The sequence below is a fragment of the Aethalodelphis obliquidens genome, unplaced genomic scaffold (genome assembly GCF_003676395.1).
Source record: "Aethalodelphis obliquidens isolate GAN/ISIS:26980383/991018 unplaced genomic scaffold, ASM367639v1 scaffold10, whole genome shotgun sequence".
Taxonomy (NCBI): domain Eukaryota; kingdom Metazoa; phylum Chordata; class Mammalia; order Artiodactyla; family Delphinidae; genus Aethalodelphis; species Aethalodelphis obliquidens.
In genome coordinates this window covers 35,101,226-35,120,429 of record NW_020837954.1, presented here as the reverse complement: position 1 = coordinate 35,120,429, position 19,204 = coordinate 35,101,226, and the positions used below count along the sequence as shown (strand labels likewise).

Here is a 19,204-nt window from a genome sequence, read left to right as displayed (position 1 = left end):
TTTGGGCTAACCCTCCTTTCCCAGAGTGGTCAATAAAGGCATTCTGATCGTATCCTGACCAAAGACCCGTATAGGATAATTCCCTTTTCATGGCCAGAATGTCATTTTCAATTTTAAAGACACATAAGCTAATTTCCCATTATCAAAAGAAAATTGCCTTGGATAACAACTTTTTAAAAACTTTCAATCAAGTTATCTTTAAATGAATTTATAACAGTCCCCAAGCACCCCTTTCCAAGTCTGATTTATGAACACAAAAGTAATGGTGTGTTCATAGAAATGGCTTTGGAGTGGAATTTACACAGTATTTTGGAAAAAATCTTGAAGGTGCACACAAGAAAGGGTAGGGTTGGGAGGTGAGCAGCCCTGCCATGTCAGGTGTCCAAAGCTGCAAGACCTCGTGGATTGCTTCAGGTGAACGGGATCAGGTGGAGGGAGGAGGCTGCCGAAGTCCCCAAGCAAATCTGACAGGACAGACCTCATAAAGTGCTAAAAACGCTTCCAAGGGGAACTAGTAAAAACTGAAGACACGGATGGGGTTTAATGGTTTCTCCTCTCTCCTAGAGACAAGGAATGAAAGGCCTGGTGGTGCTGAATTTGGACGTGGAGCTCGAAAGTAAAAGCAGCTTTCAGAGCTCCACAGCAGTTAGCACTCTGGGCACGCACGGTGATCAGCGTAGACTTAGGAAATATAGCTCATAAACAACTCCGTTCTGAAAGAGCTAGGAGCTCATGCTGCGTGGGCTCTCCCCAGATAAGTCTGTGCAACTCAGAAAGGCAGGGGAAAAGAAATATACAAAAGAAATGAGTAGATTCTCTCCTTAGGAAAGTCAATGGGATACAATCCCTGATGGAATAGCCATGTCTATTCTAAGAGCTAATTAACAAAAAACAAACAATGCTGCAAAAAACTCAAGCTACAAGGACAGCAGAACAGACCCAGATGGCTTGTGGGAAACTCCCAGGCCTGCCAACGGTGCGAGCAGAGGACACCTTGTGAATGTGTGAGTACAACTTGTTCTTCTGGGCAAGAGGAACAGTGTGGGGCTCTTGATGCCAGGGTGGCAGAAGCCCTGGTGTCTGAACAACTTTGCCCATTTTTCCCTGCCCCGGCACGCAAGCCAGCCTCCCAAGGGGCACCGTGGAAAAGCACTGCCCAAGGAACAGGAGACCAAATCGTGGCTGCTCTCCTCTATAAACTTCATCCCTGGGAATGGAGTCAGGCAGAATAGCCCTTTCACTAGCTTATGCTTAGAATTCTGATAAATCCTTTCAAATAACCAAGCAGTTTTGTTTTTGTTTTTTTTTGCGGTACGTGGGCCTCTTACCGTTGTGGCCTCTCCTGTTGCGGAGCACAGGCTCCGGACGCGCAGGCTCAGCGGCCATGGCTCACGGGCCCAGCCGCTCCGCGACATGTGGGATCTTCCCGGACTGGGGCACGAACCCGCGTCCCCTGCATCGGCAGGCGGACTCTCAATCACTGTGCCACCAGGGAAGCCCAGCAGTTTTAACTTTGGCTGTATCTAAAGGGCTCAAGATATTCATTCTCCACATAAAAAAATTCAATTTACAAAGGTTTGTAGGTGTCTATGCAAGGCAGTGCACTAGGCCTCATAGGGGGTGGGTACATGGATGACAAGGACAGTGTCTCCCCCCAAGAAGGAGCTGATCAAGAGAAGGGGCAGAGGCAAGCACACTTTATCTGTAACGCAGCTGGACGAAAGGAAGAGAGACACTGCCAAGTGCAGCGGGAGCTTCGGAGAGAGACTGGGAAAATCGCATTGGGGGCTGGTGGTGAGAGGGCAGGCGATGGCCTCCCAGAAGAGGTGACAGTTGCTGACATGAGGCAGAGACATAGAATTAACAGAGCCAGGAAGGAAGAGGGCAGTCACGCCTGAGAACGCAGTTGGCACAGCGGTAGGCAAGCACCGGCCACGTTGGTGAGGGAGCCTATAGGGTGGTAGGGCTGCCGTGAAAGGATAGCCGAGGAACCGTGGGGCAGCCAGTAGGACCCGACAAGAGCGTACGAAGAGGTGAATGACGAGAGCTGCCCTGTGACTCAGGGATGACTCTAGCCACGATGGGATGGATAAATCCCTCATGGAGGGGTAAGAGATTTGTGGGTAGGGGGCTGACTAGTTAGGAGGCTGAGACGACAGCCGAGAAGACACGACAAGTCTGGAAACTAGATTTTCTGGTTAGTGGAAAGGAAAAGAGGGGCGCAGGTCCTGGGGGGCTTGTGGAAGAAAAATGAGCACATTCCACACTGCCTGGAGCTGGGGGGAAGGGGCAGGAGGACAGCCAGGGCCCAGGGTCCTCTCCGGCTGTTGAGGGACGGAAAAGGATAACAAAAGAGAGACTGATTATTGTTGGGAGTATTAGTGTTAACAGAAGTATAGTAGTAGTAGCGGCAGTAACTTTTGTCAAAGGGATGAAAACAAAAACATCTACCATTTCTCAAGGTCTTGCAGATCTGGGAGGTTGGTGAGCTCAGCTTTGCATCTGAGATGCGCAAACATCCCCCAGGAGCTGACTAGCCCTGTAAGCCTGGGGTGCAGGCCAGGGTGAGAGGTCTGACACCTAGGGCCATCACCGTTTGGTGAGAAAGAGCTGATGCTGGGAGGGCAGAGGTGGAGGGAGAGAGAATAGAACTGAGAGCAGCTCCAGGCCACAGACATTTTATTTGGCCCACATAGAGTGTTTCTAAAATAATTTTAACTACTTTGTCAAACATTTAAAAAGTAGCAAATGTCACATCACACACATGAAAGTCAAGTTTTCCAAATTCCCTTGGAAGATGGAATATTCTGGAACACTGGACCTGCACTTCTTCTTGGTGAAAATGACCTGGAGTTGAGCAGTGGCTGCCTCATTAGCTGGGGCGGGTGACCCCCTGTTCCCACCACTCCCCTCGGCCTCATACCTGGCTGGCTCCCCGCATGCCTGAGCCCTGGCTCCGAGCCCTGGGATAGGGTGGAAAGAAGGCCGGGGTGGCAGCAGGAGCTCATGAGAAAGCCAGAGCAGGATGAAGACCACGGAACAGAAACCAGCACAGGGACCATTCCGGGCAGGAGGAGGGGTGATGGGTGGTGCTGAGGGCGTGGAAGGCTGGGCGGGGAGGGTTATAGCTCCTCTGTGACTAACCCCTCCCCCCTCCAAAGATGCAGAGGTGGGAAGTTCAGGGAACACTGAACATCAGTCCCAGGCCTGGAATCTTTCACAGTACATGTCGGTGGAGGGGTATGGGGTTGGGGACAGGAGGGGTTCACTGCCCTAGGCCAGGCCCAGGACTCGCCTTAAACACGGTGTTCCTGCTGCTGTGATGGTGACGGCACGATCCCGTTGCAGAAAACTTCCTCTGTTTGCTTATGCCCCTACTGGGACCCGAATGCCAAACAAGTTAACAACCGTGGCGTTTACAGCCATCACTCAGCTGTGTCTAAGGTCATACTGAAAGCTTGCCTCACCTCAACTGACCTTCTCCCTGACTGTGGTCCCAATGGGGAAGTCAGCCAAAGAGGAAAATAAAGTGACTCCATGGAAGATTCTGGACACATTTACTAAAGGAAGCAGAATGGCTGCTAGGGTCAATGAAAGCACGTTATAAGCCGCAAAGAGGGAGGAGGCCAGGGTGGAAAATCTGATTCCACCCCGAATGTAAGTCTCCAGCTAACTGGAGAGCAGGGGCAAGAATGTGTGGACTCGTTTCATATTCCCCTTCCTCCTGTGGCCCTCGTGAAAGTGGAATTTCTCTAGAGGATCCAGAAGGAATCAGAAGCACACCTGCCCAGAGAATGAGAAACAACAGTTCCTTCAAGGCCGCAGAGAAGGCATGACCACAGGGGAAAGCAGTCATCCGGGCACCTTCCTGAAGAAACATAAGCAATGCAGGCCAGGTCTGTACAGGAATGTCCTGCCAAGCCTCCTGCCAGCCAGGGACGGATCATAAAGGATATAAGAGCTCCTCTGATAGGGCCCAGAGGGGAACTGGTGAGGCCCTGCAGCTTCACTGCTGTGTCTGGATGCCAGTTCTCCCATTGATGAGCTGTGTGACTTTGGACAAATGTAGTAACTTCCCTGGACCTCAGATTCCTCAACTATAAAATGGAGACTTTTCTGTATATCCTAATATGATAATGAGTAAATGAGATAATCAGTGTGAAATACCTGGCACAAGAGCAAGCCTTCAACCAAAGCTAGTGAGTTTCAGCAAGCATCTTGTTAAACCACTTGGAGGGCCACCCTGTCCGACCTAAAGACAGGCGCATGGACTGAAAAGCCTCTGAGAGATGAACATCTGAGGTGAGCCGTGGCCCCGAGGCTTATCTGGCTCTGTCTCTCTCTCTCTCATACTTTGCAGCCAGGAAAAGGAACCAAGGTCTGTTTCTACCTTCACAGCCCCAGACTCCAACAGGGGGGTGGTAGTGATGGTCTCAGTGAAAAACAATTTTTCTGACAGCAAAGATTTCTAAAGACAATTGAAAGAAAGAATACAGATGATACGCAGGTTTTAACGTGCAGTTGTATCTGCTTTCACAACAGAAGGGAAGTGCTGAATGCAGGGTGAAGGGTGCAGTGGAACACTTTCCTGTAATTCTGAGGTCAGCTATAGCACTTGTCATGTCTTGTGGGCTCTGCTACACCTGAGGCGGCTTTGGTTTTGAGTTTTCAGATGTTCCAGAGGATAGAGTTCAAACTCACCCCGTGTTAACAATGTGTCTAGAGATAACAGGGTCCAAATGTACTCTGAAACTCATTCAAACGTAGGCAATGACTACAAGTATATTTCCTTCCAAAATCTGATTTCATAGGAAGAGAACTAGTTATATAAATAGGGCCATTAATCTAATGAGATTTTCTTCCAGGAGAGAGAGAACACTGTATTTTCTACTTAACAGATGGATTTGGCTGTTGGGCAAACAAAAGGACCTTTTCCTTTCATTCAACTTTGGACCAAAGGGCAGAGAGTTAGCAGATAGTGCCGGTAAGCATGCCATACGACATCCCCATCAGTATTCCAGGGAGATGCTCCTAGTCAGGAAGAAGGAATTTTATGACTCTACAGAGAGTCCTGAGGAGGGAGTGCAGAGAAGGAACACAGGACACAGAACAGAGTATGGTTCACGGCCATGAAGGCCACCCTGGGGTGGATAAAATGCATGCTTGTGTATGTTGCAGCCTCCTGTGTCTCTGTGTTTTGCCACTATCACAGGTAGAGTCTGACCTCGTTATGAAGACTAGTCAGCAACCTTCTCCTCTCATACCCCTTCCTGCCAGCTGTGGTGGTGGGCATACAGCTGGCAACCACCAGTGCCAGTCACATTTCTCCAAAGAAGACATAAAAATAGCCAAGAGGCACATGAAAAGATACTCAACACTGCTAATTATTAGAGAAATGCAAATCAAAACTACAATGAGGTATCACCTCACACCAGTCAGAATGGCCACCATCAGAAAATCTACAAACAATAAATGCTGGAGAGGGTGTGGAGAAAAGGGAACCCTCTTGCACTGTTGGTGGGAATGTAAATTCATACAGCCACTATGGAGAACAGTATGGAGGTTCCTTAAAAAACTAAAAATAGAGCTACCATATGACCCAATTCCACTACTGGGCATCTACCCTGAGAAAACCATAATTTGAGAAGATACATGCACCCTAATGTTCGTTGAAGCACTGTTCACAATAGCCAGCTCATGGAAGCAACCTAAATATCCATGGACAGAGGAATGGATAAAGAAGATGGAATATTACTCAGCCATAAAAAAGAACAAAAGAATGCCATTAGTAGCAACATGGATGGACCTAGAGATTGTCATACTGAGTAAAGTAAGCCAGACAAAGATCATATGCTATTGCTTATATGTGGAATCTAAAAAAATGGTAGAAATGAACTTATCTACAAAACAGAAATCGACTCACAGATGTAAAAAACTAACTTCTGGTTACCAGGGGGGAAAGGGAGGGAGGGATAAATTGGGAGATTGGGATTGTCATATACACACTATTATATATAAAATAGATAACGAATAAGGACCTACTGTATAGCACAGGGAACTCTACTCAGTATTCTGTAATGACCTATATGGGAAAAGAATCTAAAAAAGAGTGGATATATGTATACGTATAACTGATGAACTTTGCTGTACACCTAAAACTAACACAACACTGTAAATCAACTATACTCCAATAAAAATTTTTTAAAAAATAGGGAAACTGAGGAACAGACCCACCTGGAACCTGCCCCAGGCCACACAGTTTGGGAGCAGTAGAGCTGAGATTTGAAGCCAGGCCTATCCAACAGTAAAAGCCTTTGCCCTCAGTCACTATGCTAAAATTCTTTTTGAGGTTTACCAATCTTCTCATTTGGATTGTGGATGAAAGAGCAGAGACAGGTCAGGAGCAATCCTGGGATGATGCCCAGGTAAGAATGCACAGCACTGTGTGTGTTTACTTATGTTGTACTTCCTTTGCTGGCCCACAAGCTGTTCTTTCTCTGACTCTATGGAGGGAGAAGGGATGGAGATGTACACCCAGAGCAGGTGCTAAGAGAAGGGAGAGAAAAGGAATAGTCTTGAACCCAAGGAATCCTTCATTCTGACCACCTGGTTTTATTTCCAACAACTGGGGTCTTTATATTGGAGAAGAAAAGACAGATGCCACTGTTGATAGTTTCAAATAATGGAAGTGCTGTTGGCCAGAAGAGACGGTTCTAAATGGGAGAAATAAGTATGGGGAGTGGAAGTTAAAGGAGTGTATGTAAGGATGTCATAAGGAAAATTAAAACAAAAATTTCTAATACTCAATGCCATTCAGTGAGAGAAGGCGCTTCCCCGGGAGGAGCGGGACTGTCTTACTGGAGACACTGAAAGAACCACCTGAATGACCCATCTGTCGTCAGGTGGGAGGGCAGAGCAATGTCCTCCAGGCTCTGTGCCTACATCAACAGTCTACAGTCTTATCCTTTCTTCTCTATTTGGAATTAGAAAAATTTTGAAGACAACTGTACCTCCCTCAGCTGAAGATGCCATGTTTTCCTTGGGTCTGAAGTGGACTTGCTTTATAAAAATGAAATAAAACATGTTTAAGCTGATCTCCAGAGCTAGTTACTGAAGGAGTGGGCAGGTGAGTATGTAAGTATATTTGAACACACCAGTGGATCAATGTCTTACCTGAGCCACATCAGAATATTCTGTGAGATATCTCCAGAGACAGTCGACAGTGCACTTCATTCCCTCCTAATGGAAACAAGTACAAAAATGCCCTGTCCTGTTTCTCTTTCTGCACTGGGGCAGGAATAGTGCTAAAATCTGTGGCAGGTGTGTTGGCTACATTTTCCATCCTGTCTCTGATTAGAATCCAGCAGCCTTTACATGGGCATATACTTATTCCTTATCAATGCTCTTAACACTCTGCCTTGCCTGTGTTTCATACTCATTATAGCTTCCCCTGAAACCCAAGCCATCTCAGTAGCTTCACTAAGGTCATGTGATAACACTGGTTAAAAAAAGTTTCAGATCAGAGATGAGTCTCAGAGACAGAAGCCCAAGGTCGGGCCCTTGTGCCAATGCCAGTGTTGTTGGCCAAGAAGGTTTTATTCCTGGCAAACCAGACCCGAGCATCTCTGACTAATGGTGAGGGTTTCACTGCTCTCCAATAACTCCCAAGTGTGGAAGGAAAAGGAAGCTCACCTGATAGCTGTGATCCCCCAAAGTGCAGCTATTGAAAGGAAGCAAGTGCTAAAGAAGGATCCTCCAGAGGCGTACTACACAAGGTCTTTATTTCCTCCCGATGAAACCCAGGGCAACACCCTTCTTTATCCTGGATACACATTATCTTGGGTGTCCAAACCAAACCTAAGCACCACCTGCTAAAAGTTAATGCTCTTTGATCACTGGAAGGGACAAATGAAAGAAAACAAAGTGCACTACTTAGAGTTTTTAAGTGTGTTCCTTAGAGTTTTTCCAACTTAAAACAAAAAGCTCTTCTGACCCGCAGGCATCAGTTAGCAAACCCCTACATAGAAGAGATTTCCATGCTCATTTTACAAAACCTGATATCTTTATGCTTCTATCTGAGATAGGAAGATTAAAGAGTCATGTGGTATTAATACTTCATTAAAAAAAAAAAATCCTTCATGCTGCTAGCCACAGATAAAATGTAAGTTTCCTAAGAATAGAGGTCCTAAACAATCTAAAATGGGGGAAGGAAGTTGAGAATAGTAACTTTAATAAAATGATAAAGAATGCCAAAAATGAAGCCTCTAGGAAGATCAGTATTTTTCTGTTTTCTGCCAACACTAGCCTGGCCTATCTGTGAATAAATGGTCCATTTCTGAAGGTGTTAGTTTCAGTAAGAAGCCTGAAGCTCCATTTCCTCATATGGGAACTCCAGTCCCGGCAAAGGGCAGGGGCTGCCAGGCTTCATGTTAACCATCCTCTTTTTAAAGGACCTTTTAGTAACTTACTTTTGGATTTTCCCTGTAACGCTATTTGAAAAATTGGCTCTAACGATGGAGAGCTGGGTCCTCTGCATGACCCTGGTCCCAGTTTTCCCTCCACTTCCTCAGCCCCCTCCTGGCTGACCACCTTTGGCTGCTGCCTTGACCATTCCAATCTTTGCCAGGAGGGGAGGAGGAAATGCAGAGGATCAAGCCCAGTGCCGCTCTGGTCAATTGCCTGGTAACAGATGTGAGACACACTCAGGGCTAAAAGAGGATCCCAAATTACTTGTGGTTCCTTCTCTGTACACAGAGGCAGACGAGACTCCTGCAGGCAAGGCACAGAGGATGAAATCTGATAGGCGTGATGACAGATAAGCCCACATGCAAACACACAGCTTAATTTCTGTAAAGCTTAGGAGCGAAAGCATGCTATTATCTCCTTCTGAGGCCAAGTTTACAATGCCTCCCGAACTGACAAAGGTGACTCAGGAGAATGCAGCAAACTCCTTGCAGCACTTATTTAACCTGGCCACCTGTGTGAGCCCCGAGAAAAGGGCGTTGACCTCACCCAAGTCAGCACTGGTGCCTTGTGATCTCTCACCGGAGATGATTTAGCACAAAGGCATGCTCACCTCAGAGACAGAGGGCATCACCTTCCTAAGCTCTGGGGACTCACGAGGACTCCCTCAAGTCTTTCTGGAGCTGATGAGGCCAAAGCTCAGCGCAACTGCAGAAACTCTAAGCAAACCGTACATTTTCGTCTGTGTCATGATTATTCACGTTTTGGGATAATTCAGTGCCAGTTTAGGAAACTCGGTAACATGGTGGCCAACAGAAAACGTGTATTTATACCAAAACAAAGTAAAAAAAAAAAAAAAAAACAATTAAAAAATCATCTTTAAGGTCAGCAATCTAGAAAGTCTAGGTCTGTTTTTCACACACGAGTGTGTATCTTTATGTATCTTTCCTGTGCTGCCTTCTGTGGGTGTTGCCAGTTTTTACAACCTGTTCTCTGAAGGGGGAGGGGAGGATGGTCTTGCTTTTGGAACGTGCACGTGTGAGCATTTAACACACACACCCCTTCACAGCGAAGATGAGACACGAGAGACAGAAGGGCAAGCAAGAAAAAGTCTTCCGCTGTACATTTTGGGGTGAATACTATGGTTATTTTCAGTTGTCAGGATCACTGGTTAATGACTTGGGAATTTTTTTCAAGTAGAAAACTGGGCTAAAAGCTGTGTGCCCCCCTCGCCTCCTCCCGCAACTCTGTGCTCCGTGGGGAGCGTTCTCACACGCGAGTTCTCAGCTCTCTATCCAAGCTCATGTGAAATTTGGGAGGACTTTTGAGTTTTGGGTGTATGGCTACCCAATCTTGGGGGTGGGGGTAAAGATGATGATGGGAAGGGTGAGAGGAAGGAAAGTAATACTGGGTTAGGAGTTACACTGGGTAAGATGTTGGTGCCCATCCTGTTCAACCCCTCACTCTCCTTGAACGACAGAGAGTGAAGAACACCCCTCACCCCGAATTCAGAGGACGCACTGACGTTATTATACCATACGAAGCCCCCAGGTCTTGAACATCTATGACTCTCTAGTGTTATATAAATGGGCATCCAAACAGCTTCTACAGACAGGGAATGATAATAATACCTTCTACTTAAAAAGGTAAGAAGGCATTCAGAAAGCATTTCCTTCTGAAGGGAAGAAACAAAAGGGCAAGTAAACTATCCAGCAGACACCAGTTCCAGGAACAGTGCTGACCTTACTTTCCAAAGAGAGGATCATCAGGAAATCTCAGGAAGCCAAGGAGAGACGACCCACCATGCTGATTCGGTGGTGAGAACGGACGTGAAGGGCTGGCTCAGGGATCTTGGCTTTCCTGCCTCTCTGGTGGGGAAGGATCGCACACAGAGGCGAGGGCAGCAGCGTGGGCAGAGCTCACCAATGGGTGCTTGCTCCTTCTCTGTTTATTTGTTAAAAATCTTTGTTTGGGGTGCACTCAGGTACTCAACTTGGGGGTTGGGGAGTGGGGAGAGGTAAATTTAGGAGTTTGGGATTAACAGATACACACTACTGTATATAAAATAGAAAAATAGGGGCTTCCCCGGTGGCGCAGTGGTTGAGAATCTACCTGCTAATGCAGGGGACATGGGTTCGTGCCCTGGTCTGGGAAGATCCCACATGCCGTGGAGCGGCTGGGCCCGTGAGCCACAACTACTGAGCCTGCGCGTCTGGAGCCTGTGCTCCGCAACAAGAGAGGCCATGATAGTAAGAGGCCCGCGCGCCGCGATGAAGAACCGCGATGAAGAGTGGCTCCCACTTGCCACAACTAGAGAAAGCCCTCGCACAGAAACGAAGACGCAGCACAGCAAAAATAAATAAACAAATTAATAAACTCCTACCCCCAACATCTTTAAAAATAAAAAAATAGAAAAATAACAGGACCTACTGTATAGCACAAGGAATTATAGTCAATATCTTGTAATAACCTATAATGGAAAAGAATCTGAAAAAGAATATATATATATATATTATATATATATATAAGTGAATCACTTTGCTGTACACCTGAAACTAACATAACATTGTAAATCAACTACAATTTTAAAAAGGTATAAGAAAAAAAATGCTTAATTGGAAAAAAAGGCTCCTGGGAAAACAGAAATACAACTCTCTCCAAAATAAAAAAGCTAACACAGCCTCATGTACAATTAAGTGCTTAATAATCTTGATGATGTTGGTGGATTGTTCAAAGGGAGGATGAAGATAATGACACCTCTCCGCGTGCTGTAAAATTACTACTCATAACGTAACAATACTCATAACTACTCCTGTATTGTGCATACCACTTTGAAAATGCTTTCATGGGTGCTACCTCATTTGAAGTGGGTACTGTAGGTGTTAACATCATTGCGTTACAGAGGTACAGACTGGAAAGCAGTGGCAGGAGTAGAATGAGGTCTCGCGATCCTCAGACCAGTGTGTGCTCCTTCCATTCTACTGTGTGAGGTTGGTTCACCTCTCAGCCTCAGGTTCACCTACCAACCAGGGAGTTAGACAAAGTGTGTTTTTTGTTTTGTTTTGTGTTGTTTTTTTTGCGGTACGCGGGCCTCTCACTGTTGTGGCCTCTCCCGTTGCGGAGCACAGGCTCCGGACACGCAGGCTCAGCGGCCATGGCTCACGGGCCCAGCCGCTCCGCGGCATGTGGGATCTTCCCGGACCGGGACACGAACCCGTGTCCCCTGCATCGGCAGGCGGACTCTCAACCACTGCGCCACCAGGGAAGCCCTAGACAAAGTGTTTTTAAAGATCCTCCATCTCTGAAATTCTGTGTTTATGTTTCTAATAGTCACCAAGCTCCATGACAAGTGATTACAATCCAAAACAGCATGCACGACTTCCTCACAGTTTTGGGGACTATGTAAGACACTACCCAGTGGAGTCAACATTAGGAACTTTTTTTTTTAGTTGAAATATCCTTGATTTACAATGTTATATCAGTTTCAGGTATACAACATAGTGATTCAAAATTTTTATAGATTATATTCCATTTATAGTTATTATAAAATATTGGCTATATTCCCCGTGTTGTATAATATATTCTTGTAGCTTGCTTATTTTATACATAGTAGTTTATACCTCTTAATCCTCTACCGCTTTCTTGCCCCCTTCCCTCTCCCCACTGGTAACCACTAGTTTGTTCTCTATATCTGAGTCTGTTTCTTTTTTGTTATATTCACTAGTTTGTTTTATTTTTTAGATTCCACATATAAGTGATATCATACAATATCTGTCTTTCTCTAACTTATTTCCCTAAGCATGATACCCTCTAGGTTCATAACATTAGGAACTCTTGAAGTCACTGAGCTCCCAGAACCACAGGTGGTCACAAAATCCTTGGCAAAGGCCTGAAGTCTGTGTTTTTAAAGAAAGCAGTGCACCTTACCTCGATCTGGAATTACACAACAAAATGAAAGCTTGTTCAGGGTCCTTAAAAACATTTCAACTTACCTACCTCCTAATAGATACTTCCCCAAGCTCTCGGTTTTCTGGCCAAGGACCATTTGCTCCTGAACCTGGCTAGCACTACTCAAAAGTTATTGCAAGCATCAGTTTCTGGGGAAATCACACTGTAAAACCACCGGCCTATTTCACCACAAGTAAAACTAGCAGATGAGCTGCAGATTGAGATGCTTACACAACCTGAAGTCATTCCTTCCTGACCTCCTCTTCCACTGTCACCCTTTCAATACTGGTGTCCCCAGGCCTTGTCCTCCTTTTACTCTTCACCCTCTCCCCCAGGCCATGCCTTCTCCCCTGTTCTCACTACCATGCTACAGTGGTCACCTCCTACCTCTCTCCTGAGCTCCAGGCCTATGTGACCAACTGCAAGGAACACACCACTTTCTGAATGTCTCCCCAACCCCTCAGAGGTCCCATTTCCTAAACTCATCTTTCCCAGCCCCTACCCTGCACCTAACACACCCACGGCGGAACTGGTGACTGGAGTTCTTTGAACACGCAGGCTGCCTCTCCCCTCCGAGGCTTTGCACAAGTTGTTTCCTCTGTCTAGAATACCCTTCTCCCCCTTGTCAACCCTACTGAACCCTTATTTGTTCCTCAGCACCCAGCCTACATGCCGCTTCCTCTGCCTTGTCCTTATGTCATTTCCCTGTCCCTGACCCCAGAGAGAGTTTTGATCATTCCTCCTCGGCAGCCAGCTAAGTATCCGTTTACGTGTCCTCATTCCTACGAGGCTGTGAGCAACAGAAGAGGCCGTGTCTTTTCAGCTTTGCTTCCCGGCACTTAGCGCAGGCCAAGCCAAGGGAAGGCATCTGACAAGTATTTGCCAAATGGAACTAGACAGGGATCCTAATTCCCTAAAGTATCAGTTTCTCCTTCTACCGTCACAGGCTCAACTCAGGTCAAAAGAGAAAGATTCAAATGCACAATCTTTAAATAACACTAACATGGTTATCACAAACGTTATATCTTACTTTACGGAAAGTTAAAGAGGTGGCAGATTCTTGCTCTGTGGGTATTAAGTACACAGGACCCTGGTAACTTCCTCCAGTGGCTCATGCTTCTAGGACAAGTGGAAATCACATCAGGGAGTAATCTGGGCACTAACACGTGGTGCTCTAAGGGTACAGGACACTTATTAATGAGACGTAGAAGAAAAATGGGGAAAGGCCAGGTGTAGCTAGCTTAGAACCCTGGACTGGGAGTCAGGAAAAGCTGGATTCTGACCCCAGGTTTTTTTCCTTACTGTGGTGTAATATACAGAACATAATATTTACTGTCTTAACCATTTTTAAGTGTACAGTTCAGTGGGATGAAGTCTATTCACATGGTTGTACAACCATCACCACCCTCCACCTACAGAACTTCTTTCATCTTCCCAAGCTGAAATTCTACGTCCCTTAAACCCTAGCTCTCCACCCACCCACGCCGCCAGCCCTCGGCACCACCATTCTGCTTCTGTCTCTATGAATGACTATTCTAGGAACCTCCTGTTAGTGGAATCATACATTTGTCCCTTTGTATTTGGCTTATTTCATTAAGCATAATTCATTCAAGGTTCATCCAGGTTATAACGTGCATCAGAATTTCCTTCCTTTGTAAGGCTGACTAACACATTTTGTTTATCCATTCATCTATTGATGGACACTTAGGTTGCTTCCACCTTTTAGATGTTGTGAATAGTGCTATGAACATCGATGTACAAATGTGTTCGAGCCCCTGCTTTCAATTCTTCGGGATATACAACCAGAAATGGAATTGCTAGGTCATATGGTACTTCTATGTTTAATTTTCTGAGGAACTGCCTGCTATATTACTTTCCGCAGTGCCTGCATCATTTTATATTCCCATGCGAGTTGCGCAAGGGTTCTAATTTATTTGTTTGTTTTAAGTAATGTGCTGAATGGTCTTTGGTGAGTCACAATTTCTCCGGACCTCAGTTTCCTCATCTATTAAATGAAGGAATTTTAATGGATAATCTCTTAGGTTTCTAGTAGCAATTAAAAAAAAAACTGTAATGGTCTAATTGAATCAAGTTGCAATTACAGCCAGAAAGCAGTTTAAATCGTTTCCTAATACAATAAATAGAGTCATAATTTTTCAGAGAAAAGGGCAAAGGATCTAAAAATACACCCAGGGCTTCCCTGGTGGCACAGCGGTTAAGAGTCTGCTTGCCAATGCAGGGGACAGGGGTTCGAGCCCTGGTCTAGGAAGATCCCACATGCCATGGAACAACTAAGCCCATGCGCCACAACTACTGAGCCTGCGCTCTAGAGCCGGTGAGCCTCAACCACCGAAGCCCGCATGCCTAGAGCCCGTGCTCCGCAACAAGAGAAGCCACCGCGATGAGAAGCCCGTGCACCGCAACTAAGACTAGTCCCCGCTCGCCGCAACTAGAGAAAGCCCACGCGCAGCAACGAAGACTCAACGCAGCCAAAAAATAAATTAATTAATTAAAAAATAATAAAAATGCACCCAGCTCTCACTGATGACAGTGGTGGCTGCTTCCTGAGCACCTACTCTGTGCTCAGCACTGTTCCAACTGTCCTCCACGCATTATCTCAGAGCCTGAGGGTACAGATGTGGAAACCGAGGAGCGGCAAAACTGTGCCATCTTCCCGAGGTCCCACAGCCAGCAGGTGAAAGCGTCAATATCTGCCCTCGGACAGCGCTGCTCTGGAGGCAGGTTCCTCACCACCACGCCCTGACCCTTCGCTCCTGGGTGCTTCGCCCCAAGTCTTCAGTGCTCTTCCCTGTTTTCTGTCTTTTCTTTGATCACACTTCTGTTTAGATGTCTCAGTCCTCTGCCAAGAACAGCTGAATTTCCTCAGCTACAGCATTGAAGCTTTTTATTTTTAGGTCTGGAGGCTGAAATGTACAAAACTGTCTCAGAAATCCTCTCGGTGACTGTTTTTTAGTAATTTTCTCTGACACCTTTTCCAGTGTTTTCCAGAAAATCACTTTTAAGGTACACTCCTTGAAGGAGGAAGAAACAGAATGCTTACTGTGTTCCTGTGTGGTTTACATATGCATTCACTGCATCTGGGCAGTAACCCTATGACATGGATTTTATTACCTCAATTTTATAAGATTTTATGAGCAAGGACACGGAGATTCAGAGAGGTGTGTTAGCTCATCAAGGTCACTCAGCCAGAATGTAACAGAGCTGGGAGATAAGACCGCCACGGGGTGAAACCCAAGCTCCTTCCTAGGGGGGAGACTCCCGGCAGAACACAGAGAGCCACTTAGGAAAATCAGTGCTTGGCCAGTGACACACCATGACCCGCTACCATGACCCGCTGAGCTGCTAGCATTAGAAAGGGGCCAAAATAAAGGGAAGTGAAGAGGTTCACAGCTTCGCAGAAGGAAGTGGAGGGAACAACTCAGTCCACACTGAAGAGCAGATTCTCTTTAGGCATCAGAGGCTCTGTTTTCTCCCAGAACAAAGATTGTGGAGGGAGGATATTCCTGGATAACATATATTCTAGTTACCAAAAATATTTCTATATACATCAAAGATACAGTTTAAAGTAATCGGGGGAGGGATAAATTAGGAGCTTGGGATTAACATACACACACTACTACATATAAAATAGATAAACAACAAGAACCTACTGGACGGCACAGGGAACTCTACTCAGTACCCTGTAATAACCTATACGGGAAAAGAATCTGAAAAAGAATGAATACATGTATATATATATAACTGAATTACTCTGCTGTACACCTGAAACTAATACAACATTTTAAATCAACTATACTCGAATAAAAGTAAAAAAAAAAAAAAGTAATTGGATTTATCTGGTTAAGAAGAAACCATCTTAATAGTTCCATATGATCTTAACATTGCTTAGTGCCAGTTCTAGGTTTTACAGGGATTGAGTTAAAAGGGATGAAATCTAGGTCCCAGATTTAGTCAGAAAGAATTCTCTTAAGAGGATTCTAAATGCCAGAAAGAGGTTGAGGACTCCTAAAAACTGGAAATAAAAAAATTGAGAGAAGCAGATGTGGGTTAATGTTCAACTCAAACGATGATGCGGTCTCTAAAGACCATCGTAGAGGATTCGCAGGGACAATCATCCCATCAGCCCCAGGACACAGTGATCTGTACACAAAATGTCCTTAAAATGACACTAATTATATGACTGGAGATTTCTTTTTCTTTTTCTTTAAGATTTTTTATTTTTTGATGTGGACCATTTTTAAACCATTCAATAAGACTTTACTGAATTTGTTACAATGTTGTTTCTGTTTTATGCTTTGGGTTTTTGGCCATGAGGCATGTGGGATCTTAGCTCCCTGAGGAGGGATCAAACACATATCCCCTGCATTGGAAGGTGAAGTCTTAACCACTGGACCACCAGGGAAGTCCCTATGACTGGCAATTTCTAAAGAGAGACAAGTCTTTCACCAGCATGGCTAATTAGTTTTTTTGTCTCAAATCACTGGAAAGGATATGATTTGAGCAAAGTCATTCTTATCCCATAGATACTATCCAGGAGAGAATGGATTGTTCTGAGTTTTCCCTATTTGAAGAATATTCATCTTTATTCCTCCTATGCATTTAGTGGGAAATAATACCTGATTTTCTAATACAGAACTGACCCAAATGATATGTTATTCTCTCATTACATGTTACTTTCTTATTTTCAACATAAAGCATCAGATCCACTTTCTTCCACACTTGAAAATAAGGCTTCCAGCACAATGCCTTAAATGCACGAATGAAAGACTTTTTCAGTGTGATATTCTACACTGCACCTGAATCCTGGGCCTGGCACCTGACTTGCACAAGGATAACATGGAAGCAAATGAGATCCTGCACAACTTTGGAAAACCTCTCTTCTCCTCTCCCAGCACTACGGGAAAGGCCCCTTCATCCTTCGATGTTGCCGACAGAAACACAATCCGTATCGAAACAACCGGGAGTGCTGTTCACATGACCCAACGGCCTTATGTGTCCCGACTGGATGAAGCGGGAGCATCACTTCACCTACACTGAAGCCACAAGTGCTAGAAATACTTGATATATGGCAAACAATGCTATCAACTGCTCACGCATCGGCTCCAAAATAACTATTGAGTAAGAGAAAAAAAACAGCCTGAGAAAACTCTGCTTCTTTGATTCTACAGATTAAAACACAGATTTCAGTTAGAGCTGGTAGCTTCCTGGCGGGTGGTATTCAAAAGCAAACAAACCAACCCGAAGCCCAAGAAGCACACTCGTCAAGCTGGTTTGCAGTAGTTCAAAAGCTGGCCGAGCGCACCTAACTTACAGATTTCAGGATCCCTGTGGCATCTTCATGCAGCCACGTCGGGTAGACCACTTCATCGTTCAGTATGGCTTCAAAGAGGTCATCTTCGTTCTCTGCTTCGAAGGGCGCGTGGCCACACAGCATCTCATAGAGCAGCACGCCCATTGCCCACCAATCCACTGCGGGCCCGTAGAGCATCTCCTGGAGGATCTGTGCACAGGGGTAATGTGAGAAGAACTTCGTGCATCTGATGAACAAGTGCATCATTAATGACTAAGGAAAATGATGGATTAGGAGGTGAAGTAAAACAAGGGAGTTTGCTGCGTTGGCATACGTGTTTCATTCCATCTCTAGAGGGTGGTCTGTTCTCCCTGGGGTCAATTCAGAGGCTTTGTCATCCAGGTGATCAAACATCTATGGCCTGCTTAGGCCAAAGTCATAGTATATGCAGATCCAAACTGGAAAGGGTTTTGGAACTGTATCTGTGGGCTCACTCACTCCTATGGGAAAGATTCAAGAGCTGGTCTTTATTTCTGCTAAATGGGGCTGGGATCAAAGCAACTGAGTAGAGGCAAAGAAAAAAATTAAATAGCTGTGCCTGGAACGTACTTTGTCCTCATTCAGGGCTAAACCCTAAAGCAACTGCAAAGTTTACAAAACTTTTTGACTCACATTTGTATCGGGAGGAACCAAGGACGTTTTCAGCCATCATTCACCCAATGAGCCACAAAGGAGTCTGGAGGCGTCAACTTTCAATGCCGCCCACCAGGCTGCAGCACATCAATGCAGCCTGTGTGGCTTTTCTGATGGGGCTGCTAGAGAGCCTGGATTTCCAAAGCTGCTCAAGGAGCAAGCACACTCACCTCTGGAGCAATGTAGTCGGGTGTGCCGCAGAAGGTGGCCGTGGTGACCCCGTTACAGATCCCCTCCTTGCACATTCCAAAGTCTGCCAGTTTACAGTGACCCTCGTGGTCCAAAAGTACGTTGTCCAGTTTCAGATCTCTGCAACAAACAAAAAGCAGCATGTGGTGGGGCAGCCAGGCCCCATGCCATCCACCTGGCTGAGCTGGGTCACGGGATGGGAGATCACGCAGCTGGGAGAGCTTTCTGCACAGACCCTTCAAAGGGAACACACTTCCTTGTGTTATCTGGAGAACAAATTTGGATCTGCTCTTGACGTTTGCCTCGTGGTCCCTAGACGATGGTTCCATCTGAATGGGCTAACCACATATCAAAACACAGGTTACCCATTAGAAACTGAGAACGTGACTTCCAGGCTTCCCACTTACCTTAAGCCCATGAGACATCCACCCACCCGCCCCCTGTTCTCTGGCATCTATCTCTGCCCACTGGACTTCACTCGGTGAACATTCCGGAGCAAGTGGCCACTGTGTGGCACGGACTGTGATAGGCATGAAGAGTACAGACGATCCTTCTTCCTAAGGAACTCACAGTATAATGGGGAGACAAATATTTGCTAGA

The 19,204-nt window shown here is 45.7% G+C and overlaps 1 protein-coding gene across 3 annotated transcripts in view; it reads right to left on the bottom strand.

Moving 5' to 3' along the window:
• Positions 1-19,204, bottom strand: part of PRKCH (protein kinase C eta) — a 223,423-nt gene that overhangs the window by 3,683 nt on the left and 200,536 nt on the right. Inside the window, exons 11-14 of one of the 3 annotated variants that reach the window (XM_027111433.1) lie at positions 18,586-18,724; positions 17,744-17,932; positions 6,456-6,546; positions 1,459-1,523 (exon numbers count right to left, since the gene is read on the bottom strand). In XM_027111433.1, coding sequence (XP_026967234.1) covers positions 1,474-1,523; positions 6,456-6,546; positions 17,744-17,932; positions 18,586-18,724 — 469 coding nt within the window. In that variant the 3' untranslated portion in view covers positions 1,459-1,473. Of the gene's footprint in view, positions 1-1,458; positions 1,524-6,212; positions 6,547-17,743; positions 17,933-18,585; positions 18,725-19,204 lie in introns of those variants that run through there. The other 2 variants (XM_027111432.1, XM_027111430.1) reach the window with 2 other exon arrangements.